The sequence below is a fragment of the Nymphalis io genome, chromosome 22 (genome assembly GCF_905147045.1).
Source record: "Nymphalis io chromosome 22, ilAglIoxx1.1, whole genome shotgun sequence".
NCBI lineage: Eukaryota > Metazoa > Arthropoda > Insecta > Lepidoptera > Nymphalidae > Nymphalis > Nymphalis io.
The window spans coordinates 7,540,997-7,557,614 of NC_065909.1; the positions used below are offsets into that span (position 1 = coordinate 7,540,997).

Consider the following 16,618-nt stretch of genomic DNA (forward strand, 5'->3'; position numbering starts at 1 on the left):
GAAAAATATTTTAACATGCATACAGTTTAAGGGTATTCAGTAAATGTATGTTCAATGCGTAAAATCGTAACAAAACCAAATCGATTCATACAAACTCCCCCTTCTTTAAGAGTCGGCTAAATAAAAACTCATACATAGTGACAGTCTTAAAAAAATCGTCATCAATCAATTTGAACAATATTTTTTTTTTTTTTAATATTTGCTAGACTTATCGTAAAAATGTTACTGTAATTAAACGCTGGTTAATGTATACACTCCATGTAATTAATTGTAATAAAAATTTCATATATAACATCCATATCATATAAATCCGCTACAATATCCTACCTAATAAAAAAAGCAATAAACGCCATCGTTTAAAAACTAGAATTGAAGTTGAACATGTATTATTTGACATCACATATTTATTAATACTTTTGCATGAAACAAATGTATCTCTCACAAAAATAATATTTATCATTATCTAAATATTATTAATAATGTTTATACGTACTTTATTCGTACAACAAAATGAAATTGGACATAAGGCTTAACGCTACTTCATTCTTTAATAGTCAACTTTAAGTCTTACACGAAAGGCTAAAGGTATTCACGAGTACACTAGATTTTAATTAAAAAAAAGCGTAATCTCTGTCATTTACTACTCTGTAGCTTAACGATATTTTAAATGGGCACTAATCTAAGATAATGCGTTACATGTGTTTTGATTGACTCATAAAACCGTGTTTATTTAATGAATTGGAGAATTTATGATTAAGAAATAGATTATTTCATAAAACATACCACGGTTTTATACTAAATCTAATGGCTAGCTTGAAGTCGGTCCGAGGGTATTCCGAGGTCCTTTTTTTTAACGTTGGAAAAACGTTACGCGTTTCCCCCACGGGAACATTGGGGGGTATGTGGGGCTCGCCGGTGTCCAAGGCAACGTGTGCGCCCCGAACATGCTAGCGTGACGCTCTGACGGTATTCTGAGGTCCTGTCCAAACCCCATGTCAGACAAAACGTAAATTTATTAGGTTTTTTCCATTCAGAAACATTTATGTATACTCAAATTGATTATAATATAATAAAATTGCACATAAGGATGTGTGAAAACGTATTACCTAACTCTAGGATAATCGAAACATGTCCGTAGATTTGTTCAAATTATTATACAATAAAAACAAGTTATTTAAATATTTTTTAAACAGTATATTATGTACAATCAGTCTAGTGTCAGCATTTGTACAGTAAGAATATTAAAACAAAGGTTCTATATGTTTTCTTTTTTTCAGGATGCATATCTTATTTATCTGCGCGTTCCTAAGCGCAGTCACGGCGTACTGGCATCCAGATCTCCCGCCGGGTCCCTATTGCGGCATCGACAATAAATGCTGCAAAGACAGAGAGGATGGCTGCTCACATAGAATAATGGGTAAGTAATTTTTTCTCCGTCTAGTCAAAAATCTTTATTCATTATAGATGCGTTACACTTACTTATTGATTTTCATAAATATACCACCGGGTTGGAAATAAACACTTCATCTCAAACTCATCGGAATTTTTTTATATTCATTTTTTACAATTATACGTAACATACAATAAAATAAATATATTTTTTTATTTGAAATATATGTTTATATGAGTGCGTTATTTATTTTTTTCTAAAACTACACTTATCTTTCTCTAAGGCAATGTATGGGACTCTGTGTACTTACGGGAAGTTTTAGTATATAAAATATAATAAGTTAAGTTTTTATAGGTTATATATTCACTGTGTTAGTTGATTCCTGAAGTTCGTCTCACTGTTTAGATACTCTGTGCTACTGCGACGAATTCTGCGATCGTAATCACGATGACTGCTGTCCGGACTACCAGAAAGTGTGTCGACGTGAAGTCGATACGATTTTGAACCCTTGCAAACACGCTGGCAAGTTTTACTTCGAAGGAGAGACCAGGCTAGACGATTGCAATACTTGGTGAGTTGAAATCATATATCGCTCATTATTACTGCATATTTATTTAACATGACGAGAGATGACGTGTTCCCCTCCTCTTACAACCCGGGTTCCTTCAAACGAGGCGTGAAGAGGCATCTTGCGGGCCGGCAAGGCAGACGGCTAGTACAGAACATTCTTCCCGACTGTACTGGCCGTCGTCGCGTTTGGACTCTACTACCACTTACCATCAGGTGGAGTAGAGTCATTTGCCATCCTGGGGCATACAAAAAAAAAAAGATGAGGGTGTAAAGAATATTGCTGCTGAATTTTCACCTAATTTTAGTGTACCGAACATTTTTAGTTTGTGTAGCTAAGAACCAATGACATCACATAATATATCTCTCTTTTTTGATTCCTGATCGCTTGGTCAATTCACGAATATAATATTGGCGATGATTGCGGATGATTCAAACCATAACCAAACCATAAACCATGTGTTTATAATTTATCCCGTTGAAGAGCGATGAAGGCAACAGATAGTGAGGATAGTGATCGTTAACTTAATTGAGACTTATTCATAACTTTTAATTTAAAAGTTTTGTAAATCAAATTGTTTTTTTTTTGTTGACATACTTCATATCTTAAGATAATAGGTAACCTACACATGAATTAATATCCAGCTAGTGTGACCTACATCCGGAAATATAGCCTTGTTTAGCGCTGATCTCATCAAGGTGGAATTCTTGTATTATTTCGCACAATTATTACTTAAGATGCTAATTTTTGAATATCAACTTGAAGGTTTCGTTGATTTGTGTATAATAAGTTTTTTTTAATAATTTAATTATAGAATTCCTTCCTCCTAGGAATCTAACCTATTTTACATGTTTCTTAAAGCTATAATATTTTTATCAAATTACGGGTAATATTTGTGTTTGTATAAAATATGGTATTACGATAACTAATTTAAAGATTTCTATGAAATTTTGTATACAGAGCTTTGTGGGGTTGCTAACTGCCAACTTCCAGACTTCAGATTTTTATTGGTGCGTCTCGGAGTCGAACCCAGGATCTCGGTTCAAGCCACTAGATTAATAAATCAAAGTCCACCATAAAGTTAAAGCTAACAAGTAGTTTCTTACTATCTCTTGGTTAACGGGTTCTTAGAAATTACTGATTACAGCTTAGTTCCATTGCAGAACTCACCCACGTGATCAACATTCATTTGATACAGGTTTTACAAAATCTGGAGTAAATGAATATTTCTAGGTCTTTATTTATTTATAATCAAATATTAAACCACTTTATATAACTCTCCAACTATCTTAACAAGATTTGCGATTTTGTGGTACTAAGCCAATATATATTGTACATGTACGTGACAGCCCCTGAGTTAACTTTCACGCTGACCTGAAAAGAGTCGTGATGGCTTAGTGGTTAGAAGACGTCAATCCTAAATTCTTGACCGAATCCGAGTTTAAATCCGGAGAAACAGCGCTACATTTTTATGTGCTTAATTTGTGTTTATAATTCGTCTCGTGGTAGAAGTCGGGCCGATAGATTTTTCACATATAAACAACATTAAAATACAGCAAAATTACCATTGTACACAACACCATTGTTATCTAATCTAAATAATTCATCTCTGAAGTTTTAAAACATGAATTATGCAAAACCCGTTTTGTTTACGAATAACCTAAGTCAGACCAAGGCCATTAGGCCCTTGTGACGATGTATGGAGGTTGTACTTTTGTTATTTTTCGACTATTCTTAGAATGTTCTCAATCTTTTGTAGATTGGAATAACTGATACAAGACAATAATAAGTTCATTTAATTTATGTAGCAGGTACTAGTTTTCAGCGGAGGCTACGCTCGCGTATAAAGGGTGGGGATGTTGTTGGGTACCCCTTGTATTTTCTGTACCCCTGATAACGAATCTGCAAAATCCACTATAATTGGTTGAGTAAACATACAAACAAATAACCCCACATTCGAATTAGTTATGACTAGCTAAAAAAATTAAACCTGCATTTACAAAATAGATATAAAAAATGGATGATATGTATTAGAGGCGACAAATAAGCAATCCAATCTAAATTAACACAATTAAGATGCGCGTTTAAAAATCTTATATAAACATAGAACAATAGAAAATATTCTCCACGCTCAAAGGTCTACGTATACCAATTTTTATCGCGTTTTATTAAAAGATTTAGAAATTCTGTAAGAACAAACTCGAGACTTGTAGAAAACGGTCGCTAAATTTCAGAAAGTGATATGAGACATTGATCATAATAATTATAACATTACAAGAATACACGCGTCTAAATAGTATTTCACTATAAGTCGGTTGTCAAAATTTCACGGGTGAGTAACGAAGTTTGTTCTTACGGAATAGCACTACAGATTGCGGAGGCGAGCGACAAACGTTACAGTACACTGGCTCACTCACCCTTCAAACCGGAACACAACAATACCAAGTACTGCTGTTTTGCGGTAGAATATCTTATGAGTGGGTGGTACCTACCCAGACGAGCTTGCACAAAGCTCTACCACTAGTAGAACCTACCACAGTGAATGAAACGAGAGGGCATCTACATTTGTGCACATACTTGTGTTCTGTAATAACTCTGGCTGTATGGCGCAGTAGGACATTACGATCGTCACCATTTTTAAGGCTTTATCTGAATGAAAGAATGCGCTGGCGCTTACAATCTCAATAAATAAATAAGTATATGGACTATAAGTTATGAATCTCGCCTACTATCCACTGGGGTATCACGGCTCTGTTTATCGGATGTAGATAGTTCTAAATTACAATTTTTTTTTTTCAGGATTGAGTTTTTTTTATTGTACAAAAAAAATGTGAATTGTTTTAAAATAACTTTTTGCTTCCTCGGAGTATTAAAAATAATTTATCAAAATGGCTTTTGGGTATTTTAATTTTTTTTATTATTTTAGATAAATGAATGACATGAAAACTTAGTCTTGTCGAGAATTTACTGCAAAAACTATTCTTTTTATTTCATTTCATAGGTAGATTGGCAAAGTCAGGTAACTGATGGTAAATGGTAAACTTGGGAACTAAGATGTTATGTCTCTTGTACATCTAGTTACGCTGGCTCAATCCGAAACACGATAATCGTATATATTGCTGCTTGGTAGAATATATGATGAGTGGCTGGTACATACCCAGACGGGCTTGTATAATGCCCTACCGCCAAGTTGTGTTAATTTCTTCTATAAATATATTTTTGAGCAGCTGCTTGTATTTTATCATATTAAATTTAATGTAACAATTCAACAATCAGCTAATTAGATACCTACTTCAAGTTTAATAATTAGACAAGATTAATTTAATAAAGAGACAAGTAACGCCATCTAATATCGAAAATAAAAATTAAAATAATATTTAATATAATGTAATTTGATCTTGAATATAGCTCAAACATTTATCTGAGCTAAAATATATTCATTTGGAAATGATTTGATGGCAGTATGTGGTTCGTTCTAAGCACTAACGACTAAACTAGTTTCAATTAATAAAAAAAAATAACGGAATGGAAGAGTCACGGACGAAACAATTGAATAAGTCGAATTGTCGAAATTGATTTGCCACATAATCGTCGGACGTCGCTTTTCATTACGTATCTCGTTTCAGGTTTAATTTAGGATACAAACTGAAGCTTCATCATATCTATCATATATATTTGTATACATTTATGTACATAAATAAATGAAGGTTCTATATTTAGAATATAGATTTTATAAAAATAGAACTTTTTATGTAAATAACTCACTCAATTTTTTCTTAAAACTCCAAATAACTCAATTCAATACATTCAACAAAGCACAAGTCGCGCCAATAATGCATTAATTACTTCACCTTTCTGTCCACTAACAAAATGGCGGTTTTAAAATACCGCGCGTCTTTTCTTTTTTTTTACAACGCTTTTGTATGGATCAAGACCTAACTATAATACTTAATATCCTATCATAATCGGAATAACTTATAAACTTTGTTTCGCGAGTGATTAGTTAAACATCGATTCATCTCTTTCTGTCATTATTGATTTGACAATTCGAAAGAAGAAGACAGGGCTCGTTAACTAATCACCCGCTAAGTGACGTTTATAAGTAAAACCGTTAATTAAGATGTGGTGATTAAGACCTTTTTTGATACTCAACACGATATTTGTATGTTATAAGAATATATGAAAAAATGTTTTTTTGAGGTGAAGTCGTTGCCAATAACTAGCCTGCTGGCAACGTTTGTTCTCTTGAGCTTATCAAACATATTTTTACATTGAGTCGACTCTTTTTGTAAGGAAAAAAATGAATTATTGTAAAATTCCTAGTAACTTGTTCTGTCGCTTTTGAATCTGTGCACGTAATGCGTATGACATTTGTTTTACAAATAAATAAATAATGTATCGAAGTCAAGTGTCTCCTGGAATCATCGATTGGTAGTTCAGAGAATCGACATTGCGAAATCAAATATCAGCATGATAGCATTGCTCATTTTTATTACTCTGTAAGAACTTACTTTGTACCTCACTCGTAAAATGTTTTAACCGACGCTATTTTTATTTGTACATTCTCTGAGTGGTTTAATTATAATGATCAATGTCGCTCATAACTTTATGACATTTCTCTGCGGCAAGTTTCAAAATAATCTCATAGATTAGCTCTACAGAATTGACTCTATATAATCTCTATATAATAAATATATCGTTCTGAACCGAACTGAACTGAATTTGTTATACGAAATAAGTAATATTAATTTTAGTTCGTGTTTAAACTTTATTTCTGTATAATATGAAACGAAGTCAACTTCAACCTTTAAGCGTCTTCGTTGCTTTTACTATACCAAGTTTAATTCGCTATTGATATCGTAAATACAAGTTAAAATCATTAAGATCGTTTATTATACTAAATTATAATCAAATATGCTTTACCTACTATTTGAGTTAATTCGGGGTGTATTCGAATTTTATCGAAGTCAAAACAGTAACTCAAGATTTTTCACTGACTGACTGACTGTCACTGCATAGCCTAAGATGTAGAGGCTTAAATTATACAAGAACAAAAACGTTTTTATTTTTTTATTTTAAGGGAGGCGCTGCACACAAAAATCTGGTCATATCGTTTTTGTGATAGAGATAAATTTGAAATAAAAACGCATATATTATTTGACTTTCAAAAAGAAAATAATGAACTGGTCAAAGTCATTCATTAACTATGTCAAAACTAATCATCATATATTAAAAAAAAAAACAATTAAAAGTTTTAATTTAGTAATGACATTAGGCACAATGGCGTCGAGCCAGATTAACGGCTGATCGAACTTGGGTCATAGCTAAATTTAAACTGTCTCACGTCTTGAACCTTGGTGCCTTTCACAATAACGAAGGGACCCAGACAATCGCGATATGCACTAAATTGCTAACTATAGAATTCACTTAGTTTTGATAAATTTATCAAATATGACATATTTAAGACTAACCATAATAGTGAGCAAAGGTTATTTTTGATTTTTTTTTATAAAAACCGGGAAAGCAAATGACTCCACACCACCTGATGCTAAGTGGTACTGGAGTCCAAACACTTTAAACTATACTTTACTATACGTTAAAACAATTTATTTTAATAAAAAAAGGCAAAGAAAAAAACAGCTACTTATTATTCTGTTTATTTTCTTTAGAGCACTTACATTACAACAAATCTTCGTAAAATGCTGTATATAAAATTCATCAGTGTGCTAATTGTCATAAATTTAGCTCGAAGTATTCGAAATTCAAACAAACGTTACAAGCACACTTGATTTAATAGATTTGTTGTAGTAGTAGTATAGTATTTGCCCCACTGCTGGGCTAAGGCCTCCTCTCCATTTTGAGGAAAAGGTTTTTGGAGCTTATTCCACCACGCTGCTCCAATGCGGGTTGATAGAATACACATGTGGCAGAATTTAATGATATTAGATACATACACATTTCCTTACGATGATATTCTTCACCACCGAGCACGAGATGAATTATTAATACACAATTAAGCACAGGAAAATGTTGTGGTCCTTGCCCGGTTTAAACCCGCAAACTTCTGTTCAGATTCACATGTCCCAGCTTTAGATTACATAGTATATAAATACAATAATTGTTAAACATTTATCAGTTAGTAATGATCGAAATTAAAAAAAAAACAAATATCTAAATAGAATAATATAAGCGTTCGACTTGAACACTTTCGCAAGGTTGACGATCAAAATGTATAACATCATTTACGTCGGAATTGGATTAAAAAACAGTTGCGTTTTCAGATTAGTATGCACATACCACACTTGAAGCATCGAGAGAAAATATATCGTATTTACATATAAATAATCAGATACTGTTAGGTTCAACCATCGTGTTATTGGCACATTATTGGTCATGTTTTCTAAAGAATTTTAAATAAGTAACAGCCTGTAAATGTCCCACTGCTGGGCTAAGGCCTCCTCTCCCTTTTTGAGGAGATGATTTTGGAGCTTATTCCACCACGCTGCTCCAATTCAAAAATTAGACACATGCCGGTTTCCTCGCGATGTTTTCCTTCACCGTCAAGCACGAGATGAATTACAAACACAAATTAAGCACATGAAAATTCTGTGGTGCTTGCCCGGGTTTGAACCCACGATCATCGGTTAAGATTCACGCGTTCTAACTACAAGGCCATCTCAGCTATGATAATGAAGATTTTTTTCTTTTTAAAATTATATATTTTATGTATTTGGATTTAGCAAAATTAATCATTAAATTGATGTAATTTTAAACTTTAGATATGATTATTTGTTTTACAATTACGTAATTTAAAAAAATATTTCTATTTAATTTTATGTAATTAAATGTCCTCCAGACCGATTTCGGCCACGGCGGCAAATCTCAAGAGAGATTAGTCAACTACGCAGGAGATATTATTGTGCACAAGTGTGTGCGCAAACACAGGTGCACTTTCTATACCCTCATAATCTGATGGGACGGCAATCCGACACGACCGGAAAAAGTTCCGGCGCAGGACCAACGACTTTACGTGCTTTCCGAGGCACGGGAGTGTAAACACTTCCAACTTCCCAATAAACCATATAACCCAATAACTTTTTATTGGTCCGGCCTGGGAATTGAACCCAGGACCTCCGGCCAATTATATATATTTATATATATATATATATATATATAATTGGCATAATATTTCTCTTTAAGTACAAAATTTCGGGAAACTTTATTTAAGCAAAAAAATTAATTACGATATTAACGGTAACACTTATAAACGCTCGACGCGATAATGACTTGACAAATCATTTAATATGTTTTCATTTAATGACTTCTGGGCTTGTACTGAAAATTTAACCTTGTAGAACACCCCTTGTGTTCTATAAGGTTAATTTTTATTCTATTTTTGGTATATATAAATGTACTTCCTCATTATGTTATTATTTACATTTGTATTGATTGTAAAGGTTGCTTGTGATTATTCAAGAGATATTTAATATGACAGTACGTTGTCACTAATACAAAATACAATACATACTTTGGAATTACGCTACATCATATTAAAAATGTTTTGAATGAAAACAAGAGCTGTTTTCGCTCTTTTGGGATCTAGATATATTCATGTACATAATTTTCAAATTGTCGTACTTTAACCTTTATTTTAATATATTCCAAGTTTTGTCAATTACGTCATCGTAACGACCATGGATCATCGTATCAGCTGTTTTGTGTCCGAATCGATGGAAAACTCCCGTAAAAAACTCATTTGATATTTTATTCGATTTTGTTTACTTCCATAGATATTATGTGAATTGTGATTTTGACGTAGAACTTTTGAATTTTCATACCGACTAGGATTGTATAGAAAATATATTCACAGTGTATTTATTAACATTTATCACAGGGTTTAAATGATTTATACTATTGTGCCAATAAGTGGACATATTCGTGTGGTATTACAGATATAAAGGGTTTTTGTACTACAATGTAGATTTTTTAAGTCCTTATAGCGATAAGATTTTTAATTGTTTCGCGTTTAATTTAGATATAAAGAAGCAAATAATAAAGTCTCTTTTCTTGAAATGAACTAAAACTTAAAGTTCTGGTAAGAAACAAAATGTACTTTTTAAAGAAATCAGGAAAGCAACATTTAGGAGTAATTTTTCAATAAAAATACGAATTATGGACAGACATGACATGTTTTATTATATTATATATCAAAACCATCATAACTATGTGTAATCATCATAACGATTATTATCGTCAATGACATATTGGTTATCGCAGTGATTTATTTGGAAATCTCGTAAGCTTTTAACTGGTCATATCTCATTATGAAATATGTAAACAAATATCATTCGTTCTTAGTCCTTTAAAAATGATTATAAACATTTGTTATTTAATGTCACCACAATTTATATTGAACCGATTTTTACTGTTAATTTTATTACATTACATAATCGTAATACAAGGAAATTCTTTAAACATTACACTTATATGTGTGTGAGTTAAATTCTATTTGCGTCAGTAGCATTTTGAACTTTAAAAATATATGTGTTTAAATTTGTTCGAAAAATAAAATTTAAAAATATAATTTTATTTGGCGGCAACATTAAATGGCTGTTATCTGTTTGTAAGATAAATGTGAATTTTAGGATTAAAGATTTTGACCTTTTGTCATATTATATTGCATTATCATACGACCCTGATAATTGTGATTGAGATGATATATGATGTCATTTAAATTAATTGCCTTAATTAGTTATTAGTTTTTTTATTATATTTAAAAATATATATTATATTTTTCAAGTGATTTGATTATGTTAATATGTTGTTAATTAATATGTAGATAAAAATTTAAAAATAAAACGAAATAGAGTCTGAACAATGATGAATTCTTCAATATAAAACTGAAGAAAAAACATTAAAAAGTTATGTTTGAGATTTAAGCATACATACAAAATCTTAATGATTTTGTATGTATAATATATATGTAACTAGAGCAATTTTACGAAACAACTCGAGAATATTAAAAAAAGTATTTTTTTTATTACGATTTTTTTTTGGAAAATTCGGCTCTGTTATACTTAATTTATATATATTTTAATAATTTTTTCATGCTTTCTCTGTACAGTTAAGATTAAACAAACAAATATACCTATTTCGCGCCAAAACATAGCTTAATTACCCTGAAGTTGCCTATGATTGCTAATTTTACAATATAGACGTTTAGTATTATTGATTAAAAGAATATAGACGAATATTATTCAATATTTCCTAATTGATGGCCAATTTGTGCAAGGTCATAACAATGATTGGTTGGGGAGTTCGATTTTTAAATTTCTGCTTTATTGATGATTGTAAAAAGGCGAGATACAGAGCAGATACAAAACGAAATCGAAACACATCGTAGAACGCGACGCGATCGTGAAATGTCAAAAAGTGATATATGCGACATTGATTACAATAACCATAACATTTAAAGGACACACGAATCAAAATAGCGTATCACCGACTAGTGTTGATACGTTATGAATTTTAAACGTTTCACGTGTGAGATACGAAGGTAGTTCTTACAGAATAGCACTTTAGATTGTTCTAATGATAAATGGACTTTGCCAATACATAATATAGTAAATGCCAACGCAAGTGTTTATTTGACGAGCCAGTTGGCATGGTTGGTAGAAACTTGCCTTTCACGCCGAAGGTTGTGGTGGGTTCGATTCCCACCCAGGACAGATATTTGTGCGCATGAACATGTCTGTTTGTCCTGAGTCCGGGTATAATTATCTATATAAGAATGTATTTACAAAAGAAAAGTAGTATGTGTAGTATATCGGTTGTCTGGTTTCCATAGTACATGCTCTGCTTAGTTTGGGATCAGATGGCCGTGTGTGAATAATGTCCCAGGAATATATTATTATTATCTCGTGTCAGTAATTTCTACTGATTCTATTACCTTCTTCATTATGACAACACAATTATACATAGAATTTTTATTTTAGGGAACATTTACCTCCGTCGGACGATTATATACCTATACTTTTCTGCCTTGTTAGTATATTGGTTTACTTATGAGGCCGAGAACCTGTGCTGGCTGGGCCAATAAAAAAAAATTTCTGTTGAGGAATTTCCAGTCACAGCCCGGATAGAATCCCGTGTTTCTGAAATCACGGTCGGGTCGAGTTGGATTCGAAAAGAGAGTGCAATGGCTGTATGCACAGTGCACGCTATGTATGTATATGTCCCGTACAATATGCTAGTCTCTCTTGAGATAGCCGTAATTACTATGAACACTTTTCTACTAAGCCCTAATTAGCGTGACAATTGAAACCAAAATACCAGAACAAAGGTGTGGTCGTTGCTTTATTGATAACAATAATGATGCTTCGACAGTTCCGCTTGATTACGCAATTGTGTACGATTCATTTTTTCTAATATACCAAATTTACCAAGTACATGTTAATTTAATATATATTTAACGATTGACTCAAGGGCAGCACTTGCTCAGAAATGCAATAGCGAGGCGTAACAGATTCTAAAAGTGTATAGGTAGCTATTATTAAATGCTATTTTTGTCGTGTTCGTGATCACGATAACACACTTGTACTTATTTTTAAACGTTTCCAAAGTCATTGATCTTTGTCCATATCAAAATAACATTCGTGCGTATCATTTTAGAAGATAGAAAATAATATCCATGCTTATCTCTACTTCTGTCATTCCAATAACTTATAGTCTAAAACATTTTAATATAGTATATTAAAAAATATATATATTGTGAAGAATATATAATAAACTAGCATTCGCTAATGGCTATGCATGTAATGGAATGTTTATGGCATATGTGTTAAGTCAGGGTACAAGCAATCTCTATTCCAAATTTGGTCAAAATCCGTCTACTAATTTTTGCGGGAAAGACTAACAAAGATCCGTCCACACAAACTTGCTTTTATAATTTTAATAGGATTAGCAGGTATTTTATCATCAAAGACTATCAAAAATCAAAGACTTCTATTTCTATTATAAAGATATTACAGTACACAAAACACGGATGCATCAGACAAACCGTTAGATGGGTCGACAAACCGAAACGACTTGAAACTTTACGTTGACTCGAGAGTATAAAACTGAAAAATCCCTAACGACCTATTGAGAAGTTCTCGACGGAAAATATCTTATTGGCCCGAACTAAGAATCCAGAATTTTGGAATCTATGTATCTTATAAACAGCAACAAGGCCAACGAGACATTTGCTTGTAGGTATGACCCGTAACTGTCAGTATTTATGGCCAAGAGTACTTTTTTATTGTTAAAAATGACTGTTTTGATCTTTGATATAATAATATTATTTTTAGAAGTATCCTGTAGTAGATGTAAAATATGTACACAATCATTAATTTCATTAAATGTTTTAAGTGAGACAAAAAGACAGATATTAATAACACAAGCTATTCGCCCAATTTAAGTGATATATACGAATATTAGTAAATGTTTAAAAACGGACATTGCTAGTATTTTATTACAAAAAAAAGCAAAGAAATACATACACACTATAATTTATACTTTTAATTAGGTTTATTTTGCTAAAATTATTCTCGTAAAAAGATCTAATAGCTGTTAGCCTGTATATCCTATGGTTTAAGGTATCCTCAAACTGTCCCATTTAAAAAAATGTATAACTCATCGAAACAACGATTATTTTCATGCATTCTCGATATTAACTTAATGAAGAATATCAAACAACGTTTTGTAACGAAATATGGTATTCATGTTTAATTCCGGTTGCTCAATGAATGATGGCAGAGTGAATATTTCCATTTTCTTGTTTATATTACATATGAATAAAAATATAAACCCGATTGTCTCGTATTTTTCTATAGGGCATAAACTTTTAACAATAATTTAAAAAAATTATGCTTTGGTTGATGACATTTTTAAAATTGATTTATATATTTTATTAGCGGTTCTGGTTTTTTTAGGAAGTAAAACAGCAAGTTCGCATTTATAATGTTAATAAGATTATTTAATATTAGGAATAATTGGTGGTGGGGCTATGTACAAGCCCGTCTGGGTAGGTACCACCGACTCATCATATATATTACCGCTAAACAGCAATATTTGTTGTGTTCCGGTTTGAAGGGTGAGTGAGCCATTTTACCTGCAGGCACAAGGGACATATCATCTTAGCTCCCAAGGTCATTGACGATGTAAGGAACAACTTGTATTCACAGCGCGAATGTCTACTTGCGGTGGACCACTGATCTGGCTCGTTTGCCCGTTCGCCTATCGATTTCATAAGGACATGGTACCCTTTTGCGTTGGGAGATAAAATATTAAATCTTTAGACCTTAAAATGAGCTCAAGCGTCACCCGTGGAAAGCGAGCCCATTTTACATAATAAGGAAACATATAATGAATTCTAAACGCGAATTCATCCAACAAGGTCGTTAACACTATTAAATGTCGATCGTATAATCTTGAGTTTAGTGCGATTATAAAGGTATATACATATTATGTTTTAGTTAGTCTGATAAGAAAATGCTCCAACTGATGCTTAATGGTTAGCATTGCCCAAAGAGTACTGCGAGCAGTATAAACCACTATCAATGAACCGAAAAACAAACAGATAGGATGTATAATGATACATGTATATCATTAACGTTTTTAACGTATCCCATATATAAATGCGTATAAAAATAGTATATATAAAATGTCTTGGTAAGTAAATATAGTTAAAAAGTTATTTAGTGTGAACACCCCCTTATGTCTTACCGTGACCTAACAACAATATGAATCGCTAAACAGTTATATTATTGACATATTTTGAGTTGAACATCTTTTGTTGTGTTTGTTGCTATTGTTGTTATTTACATCGTAACGGTTTCATTTTTATTGACCCTCCGCTGTTATTAGAACAATTTAGTTCCTATATTTTATATAATTATAATTTATTTGTTAACATTAGTTAACATACTCAGGATTTTACATATCATTGTTGGCACATATTTAAAAATGTTTGTTTATATTTATATGTTTATAATGTATTATAAAATTTAAACTTAAAAAGAAAATCAATTGTTAAGCAGAATTGTATAAATAGAGTGACGGCTGCACACACTCGAGCCCCAAATTAAGCTGAAAGGTTAGCTTATTCTATCACACAGTACCAACACAGGTTTTTGAAAATAATTATTTAAATATCATATAAATTATTTCGACACATAAAGGTTCCTCTCGATGTTTACCTTCACGAGATCACGATACGAATAATAAACAGTTTAACATACGATTACTCTGTTCTTGTGAACACCAGCTCGTTTAAAAATTTATTTTATTCAAATCTCCAAGAGAATACTTGTCACAAGCTAACAATAAAATATTGACGAGTTACGTGTCTATTTACTCCATTTACATAAATATTAAAAGTTAAAAATGATAATTATAGAACTAAACATAACAAACTTCTTAAATAAAATAACAAATTCCATAATTTAAAAAAAAATACCGAAAATACATACAAATAGAGTATATAGAAAAGTATATTTTAAAAATTATTTATGAAAATTTTGAATTAGATAAAGGTTGACACATAAACGGACCTAGACAAAGTCAGATAGCGATTGTCGATTTTGTTTGCAGGAATTTTATACCTACATAACTTAATAAAACCGAGATGGCCTAGTGGTTAGAACGCGTGAATCTTAACAGATGATCGTGGGTTCAAACCCGGGCAAGTACCACTGAATTTTCATGTGCTTAATTTGGGTTTTTAATTCATCTCGTGCTTGACGGTGAAGAAAAACACCGTGAGGAAACCTGCATGTCTCTAATTTCATTGAAATTCTGCCACATGTTTATTCTGATAAAACCGCATTGGAGAAGCGTGGTGAAATAAGCTCCAAACCTTCTCCTCGAAAGAGAGAAGAGGCCTTAGCCCAGCAGTGGGACATTAACAGGCTGTTATTGTATAAATTAATAATAGCTTAATAAAAAAATAGCTACCTCGTTGGTCTTGTAACTAGCTCATAAAATCTCGATATCCTAGACTTAAACCTCCGGTCGGGCTCATAAAAGTATTATAAGCCCGAAGATTGTAAGTCAACGATGTTAATATTCCCATGCCTCGGAAAACATGTAAAGCTGTTGCGCCTGAACTCTCTCCGGTCGTTCCATCGGTTTATATAAGTGCATCTGTGTATGGACACACATTTTAAAACTATAGGGGGATAACAATAATTTAAACTTAGAAAATATTATCAATTAATGAAACTATCCTTAAGAATATGCAGCCTTTTTTATAGTATAGGTAGACGGACGAGCATATGGGCCACCTGATGGTAAGTGGTTACCAACGCCCATGGCCATTGGCATTGTAAGAAATGTCAACCATCGCTTACATAACCAATGCGCCACCAACCTTGAGAACTAAGATGTTACGTCCCTTGTGCCTGTCATTACACTGGCTCAATTGTAGAAGTAGAATATTTAATGAGTATGGGTACCTACCCAGATAAGCTTGCACAAAGTCCTACCACCAGTAAACCTGTAAAGTAGTAGCCACCACTAACCACCACTAGTAGTAACCACTTCTTTTATAATAGCTTGTGACGTAAACTCACATAAACATATGTGTTAACATAGTCATGATGCGTCATGCTACAAACATT

The 16,618-nt window shown here is 32.3% G+C and overlaps 1 protein-coding gene across 1 annotated transcript in view; it reads left to right on the plus strand.

Annotated features, from left to right (window-relative positions):
- Positions 1-16,618, plus strand: part of LOC126777222 (uncharacterized peptidase C1-like protein F26E4.3) — a 53,664-nt gene that overhangs the window by 20,045 nt on the left and 17,001 nt on the right. Inside the window, exons 2-3 of the mRNA XM_050500206.1 lie at positions 1,278-1,417; positions 1,796-1,961. Of these exons, the coding sequence (XP_050356163.1) occupies positions 1,278-1,417; positions 1,796-1,961 (306 nt within the window). The remainder of the gene's footprint in view (positions 1-1,277; positions 1,418-1,795; positions 1,962-16,618) is intronic.